The sequence below is a fragment of the Leptosomus discolor genome, chromosome 11, assembly GCF_034619465.1.
Source record: "Leptosomus discolor isolate bLepDis1 chromosome 11, bLepDis1.hap2, whole genome shotgun sequence".
Lineage (NCBI taxonomy): Eukaryota > Metazoa > Chordata > Aves > Leptosomiformes > Leptosomidae > Leptosomus > Leptosomus discolor.
In genome coordinates this window covers 2,417,216-2,436,214 of record NC_141401.1, presented here as the reverse complement: position 1 = coordinate 2,436,214, position 18,999 = coordinate 2,417,216, and the positions used below count along the sequence as shown (strand labels likewise).

Below are 18,999 nucleotides of genomic sequence, written 5' to 3'. Positions count from 1 at the left end.
CCTGCGATAAAAAACCTTTCCAGTGTTTCTACTCTAAATTGACTCGTGGCAAGTTTATCCCCGTTTATTCTGGATCTCTCTGTAGTTACTCATTGCATTAAGCTTTGTAGCATAGACTGGGAGAGGGCAGGTTAGAGCTTCGTTGTATCACGGGGCTTGGGCGTTGTGCTTCGTGGTTGTACCTCCCCAACAAACTCAAGGACTTTAGGTGGGCACCTCAGTGAATGAGACATCCCAGGTCTGTGTGGTCTGAGCATGGGACCGTAATCACTTCAAAGCTTTCCCAGCATCTCGCATCACGATGGTGGCAGGGCACTGGTTTCTTTTGCCACCACTGTTGTCTGCAAGCATTAAAATGACGGTGGTGAGATGCTGTTGGTGGGAAGCAGGGGATGGCCAAAGTACCTGCGGCCGGACCCTTCCACTGGATGCAGTTGCATCGTTGAAAGGAGGGATTGTGTGCAAATTTGAAGCTTGTTGGAGCTGTTTCACGGCGCTGATGGCAGAGCCATACTCCATGTTCGGATGAGTAAGGCTGATTTCATCGCTGATGGCAGACTGGAACGGCCCAAGCGTTTCTAAAACAGACAATTTGAACACCCAGGCCAATTTCTGCTCTGAGTTACAGCTGTCTAAATACAACCATGGTGAAGTCAGTTGAGGGACTTCAAATTTCTGGTCAATATTTGGAGCAGAACCTGGCTGTCCCCACGTGCAGCGTGGAAGAATTTATTTGTAAGAAGAAGAGGAAAATATGATGGTGGTTGGAGAATAAATGAGGGTTGGAGAATAAGAGTCAGGCTACCCTGCTCATCATGAATTTTTACTGTCCTGCAAGAACTTTCCCTTTAGAAAACAGGTTGCCTCATAGCCATGGTCGCTTGCTGAGGGCAGTGGGTTATGACAATAAATAAAAGGGAACAGCACTTCTAGAAATGCGAGGAATGTGAAAATGTTTAAATGATTTAGTACGAGAAAACTTTATTTAAACATTTAATTGAAGAGCATGCTTTCATCTTTAAAACATCGGTGTTTGAACTCCCATCCAAGTTTTTTCCGGACTTTCTATGCACTTCATCATACACAACAGAAAGCTGGGTTTTGCAAAGTGAATGAACTTCCAGTTCCCCGTTTCCATTTGTTGTCATTGCCTCAAACACACCTAAATTACAATAAAGAAGCCATTCAGGGGAAGAACTGCGAAACGTGTTATTTCCTGCGTTAGATGAGAAGATCTGCATGTATTTGAAGGATTCGAGCGGGGAAACACCACGTTCAAGCAAGTCTCGTAAAGCTACGTGGCTTTCCACGCGGAAACCACCCTGAATACAGGCGTGTCCGTCAGCACAGCGTCTTGTTTTCCTGACCCAAGGGAATATTCACCTCGGAGAAGTGCATCTCTCCAAACAGCACCCCCGAGAGCGGCTGCAGTGGATGGCTGGCACTGCTTTGGTTGCAGTCATCTGTACCAGGGCGGGATGCAGAAGTCGGCTGTAATGAATGAGGCTTTCTTTCAAACCTGCCACGTGGCATTCGGGGAAAAAAAAAAAATCATTTAATTCTTGAAATGGATGCGTATTAGTGGATTATTTGGGACTTAGATAATTTTTGCCCGTATGGCATTAAATCTGGTGCTGCATTTCAAAGAGGAAAAATCTCAGGCCTTCTATCCATACTGCCGACCGCTGCGCAGCAACTGTAAATAGGTTTTTTGTAAAAACCAGTGACACTGGAGTGACTTCACTGCGATAACTTGTTGCCGCACATAACCGTGCTCTGCTTTGGGGTGAGCGAAGGGGATCAGCTTAGTAATTATTGCCGTAAGATTGTGACCTTAGGGCCCCTTGGGTCCAGCATTAGCATTGGAAATGTCCCTGTTTATGTTCTTAAAACCGTCTAAGCGTGCGCCGCTGCGATGGCCTGCCGGGCTCTGATGGGGAGATTTATGCTTCCTAAGCACATTGTAAAAATTTTATAAAGTAGCTTAAATATTTACACAATAAGCATTTAAGGAAACAGTTATGTCTCTAAAGGAGCTGCTGATCCTTTCGGTCCATGAGACCATGGACTTGGGGTTTTTGTTTTAGCTGTCTGACCTCCAGGAATTCCTTTTTTTCACCTCACTGTTTTTAAGCAGACAAACAAATGGAAACTCGTACACAGGAACCTATAAATAATGTTAATGACCTGGCTTGTATCCTCAAAAGCCAGGAAATTTAGGAACATGACGGCAAGCTGGCCCTTTGCTCACCGAAGGGGGGAAGGCGTAGCAGGGAGGAGATGGTGGCGAGGACAGCACAGGTCCTGGGGGGTGACACGTGTGTGTCCCCAAACAGGGAGGCGCGGCGGCCGCAGCCACCAAGCGCTGGCAAGAGGCACCTTGCTGGAGGTGCAGCGATGGCACGTGCAAGGTCTCGTCTCCGTGCGGGGTTTGATTTATGACTCACAACCTCGGGGGCTCCTGTCGTGGGGGTTTGGGGGTTCTGGTGGTGCTGTCGCCGTGGTTTGTAGGGGCCTGGTTTGACACGGGTGCTCCTTCTGACAACGTGGGGCGTCCAAGACGCTGGCAGTCGTCGTTGCACCGTGGTTTTCAGGCAGGCACGAGCATCTCCAGCACTTTCACCCTGCCCTTGCAATTACTCTGATTATCCAGCCCTGCGCCCCTACGGCATCCCGCTCGCTGCTGGGTGCCGAGGCGACTCGCGGCACGTGGCTGGACGTGACTTGGGGTGAGCTTTGGTGGCGGGCAGGGGTTTGCCAGCTTTGCCTTGCGCTTGCCTAAGGACAGCCGCCCTTCTTTTGCTCCCAGACTGGATTTTGCGAGGCTCCAAGCGATGCTGTATCTCTGGCACGCCTACAAGGTGCCCGTGGAGCTTTTATTTCTTGCCTCAGCTGGCACGAGACTGTGTGACTGCCTGGTTTTCAGCCCTGGGAGCTGCTCAGCCCTGCTGAAAGAGAGTACAGCTGCTGGTGGCGACGAGCGGGGCAGCCTTGGCCTTCATGGACGTGTTACAGAAGATGCAAGGGGTCCAGCTGGGCGTCCTCTGCTTGGTCTGCTTCGAGGAGAGCAGCCCAGACCCCTCGGGGTGGCCATTCCCTTTCATTTAGGGCTGGTGAGGGATGGATGCCCCCTTGGATGGCAATAGGTGAAAACCTCGGTGAGTGGGGAGCAGCGGGGTGGGTGCTGCTGGCACCCACCGCCCCTTTCTTTGTGCTTCCTGAGACGTACGGGGTTGGGTGGGTGGGTGGGTTTTTTTTTTCCTCCTGCTCGCACGGCAAACGGATGTTTAGATCAGAAAGGAAACAGGATCGCTGTTTTCTCAGCTCCTCATGAAGCAAACAGCCCTTCAAAATAACTCCGGTGTCGTAAATGCCAGGAAAAATAGCAAAGCCAAAACGTTGTAAGCAAATAATTGGTCTTTTTGTTAAAGGTCTCCTCCTCAGCTCCCAAAGTTTGCATATTGGACCGGTTGGTTTTAGGTTTTGTTTTGAGGTTTTGCAATTATTTTCAAAGCAAACAGATTCGGTATGTGCCGGATGAGAGATTTTACTGATCCCGGAGTGCTGCTTCCAAATGATTTCCCTGGGACAGCGAAGCTTTTGGGTGGGAAATTGCAATTACTGTAATTCTGGAGCTAATACTTGGACCCCAAGTGCCCAGTGCTGGGTGTTACCCTGGAGGAGGTGGCCCCAGAGTGTCTCGCAGTAGGAGCCCACCCAGCCGGGCAGCGTCTGTCCTTGTCCCCTGCAGGGACGGCTCCTGCAGAGCCTTTTGGCCGGCGCTGTGGGAAGAGCACAGCCTCCCCACACAGCCCAGCCCAGCCCGCCTGAGTCACCCGGGACAGGAAAGGGTTTGGAAAACTGGCTGGAAGGGCAGGCGATGCCCTGCCTGCTCCCTGCCTGCCCCCACCCGGCGTCGCTTGGGCTGAGGGTTAGTCCTGGAGCTCCGGGGCTGGGGTTTCACCCTGAGTTTGTGCACGTGGTGCCACGACCGCCCTAAAACCCCGGTGCCAAAGGAAACCTCGAAAGCAGCTCCCTGCGGGTGAGCACCGCTGTCCTTCTCGGTGGCAGGACACACGTCGTGCCCCTTTCAGGGACTTCTTTGAGATACCCAAGCGAGGAGCCCAATTGCTGCCACCCACCCCTCCCCACGGCACCCAGACCCCACGGGCACCCTTGTAGGACCACGGGGCCACCAACCCTTCCCCAGGCACCGGCCCCCGGCTGGCTCCTGGTCTTGTGCAGGGGAGCAGGATGTGTTTAAAACGCAGAAAGTGATGAAGTGTCGCCCGGACTGAGCTGTTTCTCAGACCTGCGGCCGTCTAATCCCAGCTTTCGGCTGCTCAGCCTCCAGCAAAGGGCTCGCTCGATGCTGGCTTGGAACTGCGGGCTGCACACTCACGGGGTGTACCCGAGCCCGCTTGGCTCCGAAGGGCTCCACACACAGTGTCACCCATCACCCACCACCACCACGCAAGCATCCAGGTGCTCCCGTGGTGGAAAACCCCTGGATTTTGCAAGTTTGGTGGGTTCGATAGGGATGGAGGATGCGGGGCCTCCCGCTTCATCTCCCTGGGAAAGAGCTCGTTAGCGTAATGACTGCAGACAGTGTTGTGCGCCGAGGTGGGGAGCGAGGGGGAACAGGTACTTCTTTTTGAAACTTTTATTTTGTTTTTTTTCATTTGGAAATGCAGCCTCTCGCAGTCATGCTGTCACGGTTAAAATAAGGTTTAAATTACAGGGCTGGCTGTGGCTTTTTCCCTTTCTTTCAGAATTTTTGCCAACTTGCAATTTACTTAATGAAATCCTGCTATTTCGTTTAACCGGGATATTTTTTGCAGATGTTGATTTAACCCAGCTTTATAAAATATGTGAACTGTGCAGTTTCTTTCCTATTTTTAACAATTTAAGGATTCTAGTGCAGGAACTTGAGAGAGTTTCTAACGTCAATAGCGTTGGTTGGTTTGTACCGTGCAAATACTGGGGTTGAACGATGGGGCTTCTACATCAGCTGCAGCCCCATCAGAAATAGTCAGAAATGTTGCAATAATGAGCAAAAGTTGTCCCAAGTGAGAACTGTGTTGCTCGTTGGAGCTTTGTGAATGTATTTCTGCAAAATATCTGACCGTGATTTTACACTCAGTTATCCTTCAGGTTTTGTGCAGGGGGGTTCTTTGCATCCATATGGATGTGGTATCTATATATATATATATATGATATATATAGAATGGAGAAGAGAAATGGGTCTGGTTTAGGCTGCTGACAGGCTGCCTTTTTAATGTATAATACCAGGCATATTTCACCCAATATGCCTTACTTTATTTTTTAAAATCCATTTCCTTTGAGGGGAGGGGAAGAATCTGATATTTCTCTTTCAGTGCTCGGCTGTGTCGGCGGCTGTGCAGTCTTGAACTTGTTAGCCATAACGAAACGTTCACATAATCTCCCTGTCCTTGATTTACAAAGAGCCCAACCTGCTCTCCTTCCCATTTTCCTCTCCATGGGAAGATCATTTACTTTGGTACTTAATTTGCAGAGTTTCTAGCTGCAGCCTGTGCATTCCCTCTTGAAACAGCTCGTAGAGGAGTTGCAACCATGAACCCTGCATAGGCCGGTCCTGAAAAGGTTATTTTTAGCTTTCAATTTCAGCTGCCCTCCAAGGAAGATGAGAACTTGTCCAAGAAAGGTGGAAGAGTTTTTAATCCGAACGAAGACCCTTCTTGAGCTCCGCTCATACACACACAATTATTTTTGCTGGATTATATGTTGAATGAGCATTACTGGAAATCAGGGGACCCGGAGCTAATGCTGGCAGCGTCTCTGCCTTGCGTCTCTGGCTGTATCCGTGCTATAACTCATTAATCCTTTTCTCTTTGAACATCCTGAGTGAAGCTGGAGTATGGGGGTGTCTGTGATTCCTGTTAATGCAGCGGGCTGGGATGTATCCCACGGAGTTCTGTGGGTATTTTGGTATTTTCCGTTTTTTTCCCCCCTTATTTTAAATGAAGCTGTGGGGTTTAGAAATGAAAACAAGTCCTTCTTGGCCAGGGAGGGTAATTAGCATGAGTCACCTCCACTCTCCATGGGCAGATACAGGGTTGGGAATTCTGTCATCTGGGAGATGACTGTGAAGATGCTTTTGGGGACTTTTGGAGGCCGCACGTTGCTGCCTCGCTGGGCTGCAGTGATGCTTGTGAATGGAGTGGGTTTCGTACAAATACGTTGGTTTTCATCCCTCGTCCCCTGCTTATCCCTTGCACAAATTTTCTTGCTGTTTATCTGCGCTTTAATAGATTTACAGCGCCATTCCAGGGACTATAAAAACAAGACGAGGTATGTTTGGTCTTTGGGGGTGGTCTTACCCCAGGCCAGCAGAAATGCATGCCCTGTGCCGCCTCAGGGTTACTGATTTGTGAATTTTACAGAAAAAGGGCCGGGAGATCCCTCCCAGTGCATCCACCATGGCACACAGATGGCACAAGGGTTGTTACCCACCACGTTCACAGTGGTATAGGTTCTCCTGCAAAGCAGGAACCACCAGCGCAGCATCCTCGCTGCTTCGACTGTGAATGCGAGGGACCAACTACGGTTCTTAAATCCTGAGATGCTTAAGTCATTGTTTAGTCTTTTCTTTAAGTGGGAGTAAGAGCCCATGGATGCTGGCCACGAGCAGTTGTCAGTGGAGCGGGCTGCTTGCTTAGAGCAAGGGCTGGAATGGACCCAGAAGATGTTTACATGTAAATACATGAACAAGCTATCGGAAAATCTGGCGTGTGTGGGTGCACACGCATGCACGCATCCCTCTGCACGTTCCTCCCGGCCCGGCTGCGGCTGTGCAGACTTGCATGTGTTTGCGAGCACGAGGGAGAAGCCATCCCCGTGCTCCCTTCCAGCGCTGCAGGACCCGAGTCTAGCCTCTGCCTTGCTGGTCACCTTCCACTGGGCTCTTCCCACGGCCGCTCGCGCCACATACGGGCTCCATCCCGTTGCCTTTAGTTCCTCTCCAGCTGATGCTGGAGCCCCAAGACCTCCCCATACAGGTTTATCCTTTCAGCGTGACCAAACTGGCTTGCACACCAGAGGGATTATTTCCTTGGGAAGGCCAGGCTGGCACCCAAAATCCTTTTAATTCCTTCTAAAACTTTGGCAAATCCACCACGAGCGAGGACTTGAGGCCGCCGCAGGCGGCGTGACGTGCAGCGGCAGCCGTGGAGCTGTGGCTCCCCGTCTTGCAGCGCTTGCTCAGACAGTGAGGCTCGGGGAGAACTTTATCGGGAGAAGGATCTTGGGCTTTGGCCAGCCAGAGCAAAGCCTGAATTTCCATTTCACTCTCAACCCCTGTCTGCTTCCCGCGTATGGGAGGGCACTGATACCGTGCTGGAAAAAAGTGTCTTTCTTAAGGAGAATTATTGGACAAGGGGAGGCATCAGCCAGAGCCCTTTTGCGAGGCAGAGGATGGGTTGGGATGGAGGGCCCACAAACGTTCTGGGTACCAGCAAGGGTTTGGGGTGAAAGCCCAAAGTTTTTGTTCTCCCAGAGGTCCCAATCTGGGGTCTCGCAGCTGCCCGATGCCAGACTCTGCACCCAGCCGGCCTCGGAGGAGCAAACCAGCTCATTCCCAGCCCATATGGAGGAAAACATTTGATGGGCTCCAGCTCGTGGCCCCCGGGCAGCCTCTCCAGCCCGGCACTTCTCCATCGCAGCTTGTTTTCCAGGTTGGCGATAGTTTCCTAAAGCTTTCACAATCCTTGATACTTGCAGTGGTGTTGGCATCGAGCCGACAGACATCTGTCTCCAGCGCCTCGGTCTTCTCTCGAGGATGCCACTTGTGGCTATGTGGCATCCTCACTTCAGAGCAATCGGGGTGGCCTTGGGTTTTTTCGGCCCGCTCACTGCTTCTCACGTCGTCTGCCTCCGCTCTGAAACCCCATGGCTTGTCCTGAGGCGTAAATCCGATAGAGGTGAGATAGCGGGGCGAGGCTGGCTTCGGTCTCGCTCTGGAGGGAACGGCTCAGGCTGGAGTGTAAGTGCAGGCTCTCAAAATGTATCTGACAGTGACGTTTTATTTGGTATTGCTTTGATTTTCCTCCCAGGGAAGCATCTCCGCTCATTTTCTGGTGAGTAAAAACAGAAAAGCGTGGCAAAGCTGCTGCAGTCGCAGCCTGCCTCGTGTCCCGTGCAAGCTCTTAAGGCCAGAGTTTCCAGCTTTGCTGGCATTTTGGGGAGCGGGTTTTGCATGACCAGGCTGGGACATCTGAAGGAGGCCTCACGTAGGGGAACCACTAAGCATTCATCTTCTGGAAATGGCAAATTTTGGTCATTACCAGAGGAAGCTGAGCTGTAATTTGGGGCTGGGGTGGTGCTGAGAGCAGTGTGAGTAGGTGACGGTGTGCTGCCTGGCTGAGTGGCCTTTGCAGGACAGCCCTCTTTGTTTGGAGGAGCTCAGTGCCCTCAGATTATCTAACAACTAGAGGAAAAAAGGCCTTTTCTTTTTAATCTGCTGCTTTTCTCCAGAGGAGGTGTCTGCGTCAGGCGTCCTGCGCTGGATTACTGGTCCTGCTCCCCCCCCGGGGATGCTCCGATGCCCTTAGCAAGCGTGGCAGCGGGGAGTGAGGAGGCTTGAACGCCTTCAGGGGCGTCTCTGCAGCCTTGGTGGTGTTCTCACCAACTCAGCATCTGGCTTCCCGAAACAGCTCCATCACCTCAGATTCCCCTCCACCCCGGCAGAAACCCCTGGTGTGAACCAGGCAGGGCTTTGGTTCAGTTGCAGCCTGAGCCTCGCGTCTCTGGACCCGTCACCCTGCAGTGAGGTGATTCCCAGGCTCAGCCGGGAGCCGAGTCCGGCACCCAACGTGCTCTGCCCAAGAGGCATGATGGAGGCGGAAAGTGGTGTTATTCCTGTTTCTCTTCAGAGAGACCTACTAATTAGTTTCTTCTTTTAAAATGCTTTGAAGTGCTCAGCCGAAACTTCTCCATGAGCAGAAACTATTATTATTTATTTATGCCGTTTCCCAGAGTCTCTGCTCCGCTGCGGGGTGCTCCGATCCGCCGCGGCTCTGGTCATTGCGCAGATTCTATTTCCCTCCCCGAGGGCGTCCAGTCGGGATTTCTAAGAGCACCTAAACTGGCTTTGCCAAGCCAAAAACGGCTTCGAAAGGCAGAAGAGAGCTGAGGAGGTCCCGGGGGGATTCGGCCAGCCCAACTTCTGCCCACCAGCCCAGCCCGAGTCGGATGCGGTTGGCGTAGCCGGGATTGCAGCAGGCGGCCCCCGGATTAATTAATAGCGAGGGCTGGCGCGGCGCCAGGCAGGAGCGGCGCGGGGAAGGGAGCCTTGGACGTTGCGGCGGCTAAAAGGGAAATCTGCCGCGTCGGGTGATTTATGGGGTGATTTCTCCCAGATTCTCAGTGGTTTTCAGGCTCGGGGCGGGGCGGCGGGGATTGCATACACTGTTGTTCGGAGGAGCTGGAAAGGTGTGAGTTTTCAACCTGAAAATGAAAAAAAAAAGGGGGGGTTTTCCCCCATTTTTTTTGTCCCAGCACCCCCCACCCTCTGCAGTGCCCTTCAGAGAGCGTTTGGGGAATGAGCCTTCCCCCGCCCCCCGAGTGTAGTCAGTGCCTTGCTCAGGTGGAGGCAGATCAAAAAGCCGATCCCAACTAGATGGTGCTCCAAAGATTTTCAGCAAACCTTCTGATTTTACAGAAAATCAGTTAGTGGAGACCTTCCCCCTCCCTTATCCCCTGTGTCTCTCACCAGCTCGTTTCTCTCCCCATTTTTTCAGCTGGTTGGGGCACAGGGTGGAGGCACCCACGGCCGGGCAGCGGGGATGCTGCGGGTGCTCACAGAGGTGCTGAGCGCGACCCTGGGATTTTGCTGGGCTTGGACTTACCCGGGGCTGGTTTCCAACAGTGGAGAAGTCTCAGCCAAATTCTGGTTGATGACAGGTCTGGTGCTTTCATAGTTGGCAGCCAACGTAGGTGATTATGTTTTGGGCTCCTTTTGAAGATGTATTTACACATTGTTGTGTTAACTTTTACATGCCAGGTATAAAGCAGTTACATGCACAGCCCAGGAACTTAAAAGCAATGAATGTGCCTGCAAAAACGGTGAGCAAGGGAAGCTGAGGTTATATGGAGACGGCTCAACTCAAAAAAAAAAAAAAAAAACCCACCAAAAAACACCCACCTAAATCTCTGAAAACATTGCCCTTTAGAAGTAACGCATAAAAATGTCATTGAAAAATACCTGAGTTGGGCTTTTCCAGTTTTCTTACTTTCTAGGACTTTTCACCCTTTGCTGAAAAGACCTTTATGAAGCAAGCAGGGGAGCTGGAAAAAAAAAGCCCTGCTGAAATACCTTAAAATCATGTTCTCAACTGTGTATTTAATGGCCAGAGAAGGTACATTAGAAACAAACTCCTTGAATTTAGCTTGAAAGTAAGCTAATTGATGATGACTTACAAATTCCCAGGCAGAACTGAGCATGGCATGTGTTTTTCTTTGAAGGAGATGAAAAAACTAGCATGAGCTGATGATTTTGCAGAGTGGTTTCTTTTATGCAGAGAAAATTGTTTTCATCCTAATTCTTGGCATTGGCTCCTGTCCTGTGTTGCATTTTGTTTCTTGGGCTGCCATGGAAATGTCCCCCTTTCCCCCCAGACATCTCCACACGCCTCTTTCACTGGCTCTGTTGCCCATCAGACCCTTTTTCGAACTAATTTAATTAATTAACCCAACGCAAGTGTTCTTCTGAGTTAATAATCCACTGGGTTAACGAATTAAATGGGCTCACGGAGGCGGCTGGGGAGCACCAACTCTGCTCCAAGGTAAAGGCTGGAGGAGGAGGAAGATGCCTCCTCCATGGTGGGTACAGTCACAGCGAGGGCTCTTTTCGGCTGTCTGTGGTGCTTGCTTTGGTGTTGGGTTTTTGCTGGGTGAGTGAGCTGAACTGGTCTCCCTGGCTGCATGGCAGCCGCATCCAGTGTGAGGAACATGCCAGGAGCCGTGCTGGCGTTGGAGGAGTTGGGACCCGCCACGACAGTGGTGACACCAGATTAATCGTAATATGGAAAACCCACACTGTTACTTTATGATGGAGGTGTGAGCTGGGCTGAATCGTTACGTCTCTCTCAGCAGAGCAAACCAGAAGTCTGGGAGAGAGTTTGATGCTCTGCAGGATGGGGAAGGTGCAGGCTGCTGTCCCTACGGCTGACCTCGGCCATCGGCTGCGGAGCTGATGGCAGCTTTTCGGGGCCTCTGTGAATCGGGGAGCAGGTTTGGCTTGGTGAAAGCTGGAACATTAAAGGATCCTCCGTTGATTCTGGGCCTGAAGGAAAAGGTTCAGGATGGCAGCCCAGTTCTTGCCCAGCCTCCTGTTGGCTGGTGGGCTTGGGGTGTTGCCTTAAATCTACACGGTGGAGCCACTGTTGGAGCGCTCCCATGGGCTGACAAAGCAGCTGCTGGCCCAGACGTGGCTCACCAGCCGCTGCAGCTCCTCCAAGGGCGGGAAGGTGCCTTCAAAGTCTTAACCTCCCGATGAGGATGGACAGGCAGACGGTGCCAGTTGGTGGCCCTGTGTCCCCAGGGCGTCTGCGTGGAGGAGCCCCATGCTGGGGGCAGCGCTCAGCTTCTCCCCGACCCGAATGGGCAGGGTCTCGTGCCGGGGGTAGATGCCGTGGTGCCAGTTGCGGCGCGGGGGCTCTCGGGGGGCCACAGTGCCGCATTCCAGCTGAAACTTGTAAGGCAGAGGTATTTTAAGTATATTGGCTTAACGAAAATGGTTGTGAGCTTTGCTGGGGCAGATTGACAATTAATTTTTTTTTTTTTTTTTTTTTTTTTTTCAGGGTCATAAAAATTCCATTTCTGCTGTGGAAAGTTTTAACCCCTTCCTTACCCCGGGGCTTGTTTATAAGGGTATTAATGGGGGATTATTTTAACCAGTAGCTCCATGGTGAACTGTTAGAAGATTTTGGGGAAATGTGCATGTTCTTTGTGCCGGGCTTTTTGTCTGGACCTTGTTCACAGTGACCTGTGTGTGGCTGTAACGATCCTGCTTCCATACCTCATGCGTGTTGGGTGGTGTAAGCATGCGTCTGTGCTACGGCAGAGGGGACAAAAAAGACTGAGCATGTATTTAATGGAGTCTGAAGTGGAATAAAACAGCGTGGAAAGAGGTTGGCTGTTGAGAAAGGAGGTGACTGAGCTCCATGGCCAGCGGAGCATTAGGCTGCCCCGTGACGTAGGAGTACGGGAGGGTGGGACGTGAAAATGGGGTGTGGGCTGAGTTGTGGGGGCACTTTTGAATATCCCACATCATCTCTTCAGGTGCCCAGACGTGCATTTTTGTCCCCATCACGTCTGGAGAGTGCAGTGATTTTTTTTTTTTTTTTTTTTTTTTTTTTCACATGCATGGTCTTCCCTGTGGGCGCCTCTTCAGTGTGTTTTGAAACCCCATGAGCGTGGTTTGGGGTCAGGTGGGGAAGGGGGGGGGCCTGGCACCACCCTTTCCTCACGGGAGGGCTCTGCTTGGAGAAACCACACGGGGCCACTTGTGACTGTTTTCCTCAGTAGTCCGTGCAAAAATGGGAATATTCCTCAAAGTGCTGCAGCAAACTTCCCTTCTCACCCCCGTTCCCTTACGCAGCAAGATCTTGCTTGCAGCCGTATATTGTGGGGGCCATTTGACCTGCTGAGAAGAGGTTTGGTGGCTTTGGAAGAGCCAAAGCATGAATCAGAGATATTTCATGTGTTTTGTGATCTGCCCATGTTTTCCGCCCTGCTTTTAAGTGCAACATCAAGCAGTGGGACTGTGCGGCGTTTTGTTTGGGAAAAAAGCATCTTTCTTTTCTCTTTTAATGCACTGCTTTGAACTTTACTGGCATAAAACGCTGTCAAATCACAAATAATCCAAAACCTCAAGTTATTTTCTTTACCTCCACACTCTGCAGGGAGCGAAAGCAGCAGTGCTGCGAACGCCATGAGGATTTACAGTGTTTGCTCTTTGCATTTACTCCCGTACCCGGATTCCTTTTGCCTGAGCCATGCGAGACTCTTTTCCCGTTAAGTTCTGGTTTTGATTCTCCGTCTTGCTTTTTTATCTTGTTTTCTTAATCTTAAATTGTTTGCATTTCCTTTTGAATGTGTCTGCTGCAAGGCATCGCTGCAGCGGAGGAAACGGCAGCTCGGAGGACCGAGTAAACAAGAGCCAGAGTTTCAGCCCATCCATCTGATCGATAGAGGTGGCTTTGATGGAGGAGATAGCCCTGACGCCAGCCTAAATGTAGCTGTTAGAAGTTGTAGCTGCCTACAATGATAGTTGTTAAAAATGCGTGGTATACCATCGAGGGAGGCACTGCAGGACTAAAACATTTTTCTTTCTTCAAAAAGAAAGCTAACAAGCCAGCCTCTGTTCCAGCAGAAAGGGGCGGGGGGGGGGGGGAGTGGAAAAGTGGATTTTCTTGTCTGTACATAAAGGGCAGCGTGGAGAGAGAGGAGGGAAAAAATGGGATATTTATTTAAAAGGCAGAGGACATGGTTTTCTGCCGGCCGCCCCTGCTGTCTGCTGAGTGGTAGTGGCTAATAGCTGGAGGCGAAACTAATACTTGGCAGGGGATAAGACACAGCGCAGGCCCCCTTGTATCGGGGGCTTGCTGAAGCGCTTGTTGCTTTCCGTCAGGGCCGCGAGATGAGTTCACGTTGTCGGGATTCGGTTGAGCGCGCTGGAGGGTGCAAGAGGGCGAAGGCACCCACCGCGGCACGGGGAGCGGGGCAGCGGCGATGGATGGGGCTGGGGGAGAGGAGGGAGCCTGCCCGAAGCTTTCTGGAGGCAGAGGCTCTTCGGATGAGCCTTTTAACCGTCTCCTTTTGGGGTGTTTTGTTTGCCTGTGGGCCACGGGCAGGTTGCTTTTGCGGCTGGTGCGTGGCTTTTAAAGCCTTTCTTCACCCCTGCTCAGGAAAAGTGGGGTGGAAAGGAAACTTTCAGCTGCTTGATGGGCAGTTAGCTAAAACTCACATTCTCGCCTGTTTGAAGGAGCACGGGACATCTCCAGGAGTGCTTTGAGCTGGCAGAGCTGTCGCTGCCCGGCAGGAGCTGTGACAGGGTGACAGAGATGAGAAGCCCATTGGCAGGGGGGATTTCGCCCCCCGAGATGCATGCATGGATGGATGGACTGAAGCTCATGCCATAAATTCCATGGAAGTGATTTTAATAAGGCTATTTCAGATGCATGAAAGCAGGAGGTGTAAAAAAACCCTTCCCCTGTTTTCAGCATGTGCGTCGATGGATGATTTTGCCAAAATATTTGCCAGGTCCTGGAAAGCAGGGATGTCATGAGGGATGGTGGCACCTACAGCGAGATGTTCTTGTAGAACAGCCACTGGTTTCCTCCTCCTTTGATTTTTTCCCCACTAAGTATGTTAATTTGCAGTAAACCATGGGAAGCACCTATTTAAATGTTTATTGGTGACTGTTCCCCTCATTAATTCAGCTGATGGGGAAACTTCGGTTTTGAACTTGTCCCATTCTTAGTCTGTAAGGGAAATTCAGGGGCTGAGTGGTACTTTCTAAAAAAATGTCATAACCAAACCAGCTTACCTAATGGGCATGCAGGGCTTTGTGGAGGTTGGGAGGTTAAACTGATGCAGAGCTCAGTAATTGCTACCAGCCTCCAGGCCCAGCAGATGAAAAGCTCTGAGCTTGTCTGTAGCCCCCCCCCAGCATCACTCGAGTGGGACAACAGCAAAATTTAGCATTCGAGGAGAGTTTTGGAAAGGCACTGGGGGCATTTCAGCTGTATGATGTCCCAGGGGAAACTGGGCGCTGGGGAAGATGTACCTGCAGGTGAAGCTCAGTTGCTCAGTACTTCTTTCTGCTGTTGTGTCATTTATGAACTACATCTTGTTTCACCTCTTAAAAGAAAATCTGGAAATATTTACCGTAGTGCTTTTTGAAGAGCAAAATGCGCTGACCATCTGCATGGTGGTAGACCAAGGGGTGTTATCAGAGAAGGTCAAAAGGTTTTTGTTCATACCAGGCTGGTTTCAGGGGTTTGTACAGATGTAACTAAGGATGGTCTTGCTTCGGTAATGTTCCATGTTTGGGTCAGATTTGTGTTAATGCCATAAACTTGGTTAACGGCGATTTTGCAACTGCCACAGAAATACTGCAAAGATGTTCTGAAGCTTTTCATCACCAGTTTCATCAAAGTTTCTGTTCTTGGTGGAGATCTTAGTGCGTTGTATTGGCACTAGGCAGCTGGAAGCGGGGAGGTGTTTCTAACCCAGAATTGCTTTTGAATCTTCTCTTCCTTCCCAAAAACTTGCATGTTCGCGTGGCTGGTGCTTTGCTGGGCATCATGAGATACTTGAGAAAGAGTCAAGTCCAGTCATCAGTCTTTAATGATGTGCTTGGGTACAACATATCTATCAGGCACTTGACGATGAAGTCGTTACCCTTTCGGAGCAAGTTAACTCCTGGTGATCCAGACACAGTCATTTGAGATGGCAGAGGAAATACAGTTATTCTCCAAAGAGTAAGAATGGGGGAAAAAATGTGACTTTGCTGATTTTTGTCATTAGCAGAGTTCAGCATTAGGATAAGCTTGTTACAGAGTGACTCTTGAGTGGTTTCCACTGGGGATGGCTCAGAGACACAAAGACCCATCAGTTCCACTGGGACATAGTGGAGTGTCTCACCCCACCGTAAGGTCTGTGGCTCGGGGACAGGACCTTCCACTTGGGGGAAGGAAACCCAAGTTTGCCTCACCGGGCTCTGGGGCGCTACCATTGCTCTGACCAAGGGTCTTCACCCATTTCCCTGCTGTGCAGAGCCACGGACTCTGAATTTAGGGGTGCATCTCACCTAGCTGTATTCAGCTAGGCTTTACCCATGCCTTCAGGAGGTCCAGGCCATCACCTCCAGTATTAGGGGGCATGAAGCTGTTGGCTCGCTCTTCCATGGATTGCAGTAAATGCAGGGAAGTGGTGTTTCTTTTCACAGTGGGGTTGAAGTGTCTCGTTGCTGCGGGGTTTCCTTCCCAGTTGTGAATAAAATGTGTATCAAACCAAAAACGGGCTGTTGGTGGCCGTGCTGGCTCCTAACCCGGCATTTTCCGGGCGGTTCAAACCTGTGACGGGTGAAGGGGTCGGTGCAGGACGACGATGAGCATTGCCCACGGCACAGAGCGTCCCGCCGGCCTCCCCGCTTGCCCAATTATCCCCCATCTCCCTCCCCTTAAATCTGTAGAGTTACCACTCAAGTTAAACTCCAACAAAGCCGCTTAATTCAAAGATGGTTAATGGGGAGGAGAGCCCGTTCCCCTCCGGGGTAATTTGAGCCTGAAAAGAAACGGGGCTGTAGGGCTGCGCTTGAAATCCGGTGCGTCAATAGGGTCTCTGAAGCAAAATAATGGCATCACCCCGCGTGCGAGTTAATCGGACGTGATGGCACGAAGGCAGAGGGGTCAGCAGGCCGCGGGCGCGTGATATATTGTCAGGGAGCTTAATGCAGGCATGGAGCAGGGCTGGCTCGAAGCAGAGCTCCTTGCTTGAAATCCCAGGGCGGTTTTCTGTTAGCCGGTGTGGTGGGAGCAGGAGTGATGATCAGCAAGAGGTTAATTCACCCTCTTCGGGGCTCTTTTAGGGCTGAGAGTTCCTGTCTTCCTTCTGGAGGCATCGTAAATCCTGGAGGCATCATAAATTAAGCGGATTTCTGGCAGTCTGCGTCCCTCCCATCTTCCTTGAGTGTAATTCCTAGAAAGAAGAGACGTTTCTCATTGTTCTGGAGAGAGTTCCAATGGCTTTGTAGGAGGACATGTATAGTTTGTAGCAGCTACTCCCACTTGGCATGAAATGTCTCCTCAGATTTCATGTTCCCCGTGGGAACATCAGCATCGCTGTCAAAGAATATTACATAGCAGAGATAACTGTCGGGTCAGTCATCCAAGCACTTCATGGACATCCTCTGTGTTTCAGCACAACACAAGTTGGCCTTTGAAAATGGGCGTACACCGCCACAGCAATGGTGGAGGAGCCTGGGGACCCACCAAGCTCAGGGGTGCCTGGGTTACAGTGGTACAGTATCCATGCTGGCTCTTGGTGGTCGAAATGCACGTATCTTGAGTACACAGGGTCCCAGCTGCTGGACGCAGGGTTGAACGTGAAATTAGAGAGAGAAAGAGGCGTTGAGTTCCCTGGGAGCTGGTGGGTGACCTGTTGGGTCACCAGCCTTTGCTTGAGCCTTCTTTCTTGGTGGCATTCGCCGTGATTGAAGACAGGCTTTGGGTGGGAGATGGGCTTTGGGTTGAGCACGAGCTTTGGGTCAAAGATGGGCTTTGGGTCAAAGATGGGCTTTGGGTTGAAGACGGGCTTTAGGCTGAACACAAGTTCAGTTCCCGCGTGAGCAAAGCCAATGGGTGGGAAGAGCCGTGTGCTTACCCTCCATCCCTGTCTTTTCCCGGGCGGTCGCAGCAAACCCTGACTCTTCCTCTGCTTTCCCCCACAGACGCCAGTACGTCGCCCGATGCCGTGAAGAGGAGCCATTGGTGCAACGTGGCCTATTGGGAGCACCGGACGCGCGTCGGCCGCCTCTACACAGTGTACGAACAGTCTGTCAGTATATTTTATGACCTACCTCAAGGAAACGGCTTCTGCCTCGGACAGCTAAACCTGGAAAACAGGAGCGAGACTGTGAGAAGGACTCGAAGTAAAATCGGCTACGGGATTTTACTGAGCAAAGAACCGGACGGCGTGTGGGCTTACAACCGCAGCGAGCATCCCATCTTCGTCAACTCCCCGACACTGGACATCCCCAACTGTAGGACTTTGATCGTGCGCAAGGTGATGCCGGGCTATTCCATCAAGGTGTTTGACTACGAGAAGTCCTGCCTCTTGCAGCACACGGCCGATCTGGATTACGCCGACGGGCCCTACGACCCGAACAGCGTGCGGATCAGCTTCGCCAAAGGCTGGGGGCCGTGTTACTCGAGACAGTTTATCACGTCGTGTCCTTGTTGGCTGGAGATTTTACTCAGTAACAATCGATAACGGTCGGCCTCTGACGAAAGGAAAAAGAAAAAAAAAAAGACACAGACTATCCCAAATATCATCTACCTAGATTTAATATAAAGTTTTATATATTATATGAAAATATATATTATACTTGTAATTATGGAGTCATTTTTACAATGTAATTATTTATGTATGGTGCAATGTGTATATGGACAAAAAACAGAAAATGCACTTTGGCTTATATAATTCTTTCAATACAGATTTTTTTAAAAAAGAAAAATTATACAGCAAAAATAGGAGAAAGCCCTAATTTTGATGTATGGTTTTTTGAAATATTATTAATACCCAGACAAAAAGCTAATACCAGTCACTCATTGATAATAAAGTATTCGCATTATAGGGGGGGGGTTTAATTGTCTTTTTTTGCCCCCCCTGACTGAGGTGCGCAGCAGTGGCTGCTCAGGCGCTCTGCAGCTGGGGGGGTTCCAGAGGGGCAACCGCTGTCTCCCACCTCAACCAGGACCCTTAGAAAAACAATAAATGAGTTGCTGGGAGGCTGCAGTTGTCTCCAGGAGGAGGGTAAATGAGGACAGTTTCAGAGCCAGCGAGCAAGCGGAGAAGGTGAGAGGAAAGTCTCCCGTACCTGGTCTTGCTCAGGGCTCTGTGATCTCTCTGGTAACACGAAACAGGATGGGGACATCGAGAAGATGGGTGTGCACGTTCGTCTTCGTGCAAATTAATGGTTATCAGGGCAAATCAGCGGGTATCAGTGCTGGTGGGAAGAGCAGAATAGACTGTGGCCCTACAAGCTGCCCAGTAGGACCAGTTTGCATTATCAGCCTTGCACGGGGGTTGTCGGTGAGTCTGGAATCTCCTGGACGTGTCTGATGGTTGAAAAACAAAACGGTGGGTTTGGACAACTCCTGGCTGGGTGGATCCTCAGTTGGAGACACCGTAGCGTGGCCTGAATTTCAGGAACCTCTCGGGTAACTTGAA

The 18,999-nt window shown here is 50.8% G+C and overlaps 1 protein-coding gene across 1 annotated transcript in view; it reads left to right on the top strand.

Moving 5' to 3' along the window:
- Positions 1–18,039, top strand: part of SMAD6 (SMAD family member 6) — a 43,638-nt gene extending 25,599 nt beyond the window's left edge. Inside the window, exon 4 of the mRNA XM_086471645.1 lies at positions 17,498–18,039. Within this exon, the coding sequence (XP_086327771.1) occupies positions 17,498–18,039 (542 nt within the window). The remainder of the gene's footprint in view (positions 1–17,497) is intronic.
- Positions 18,040–18,999: the final 960 nt, after the last annotated feature.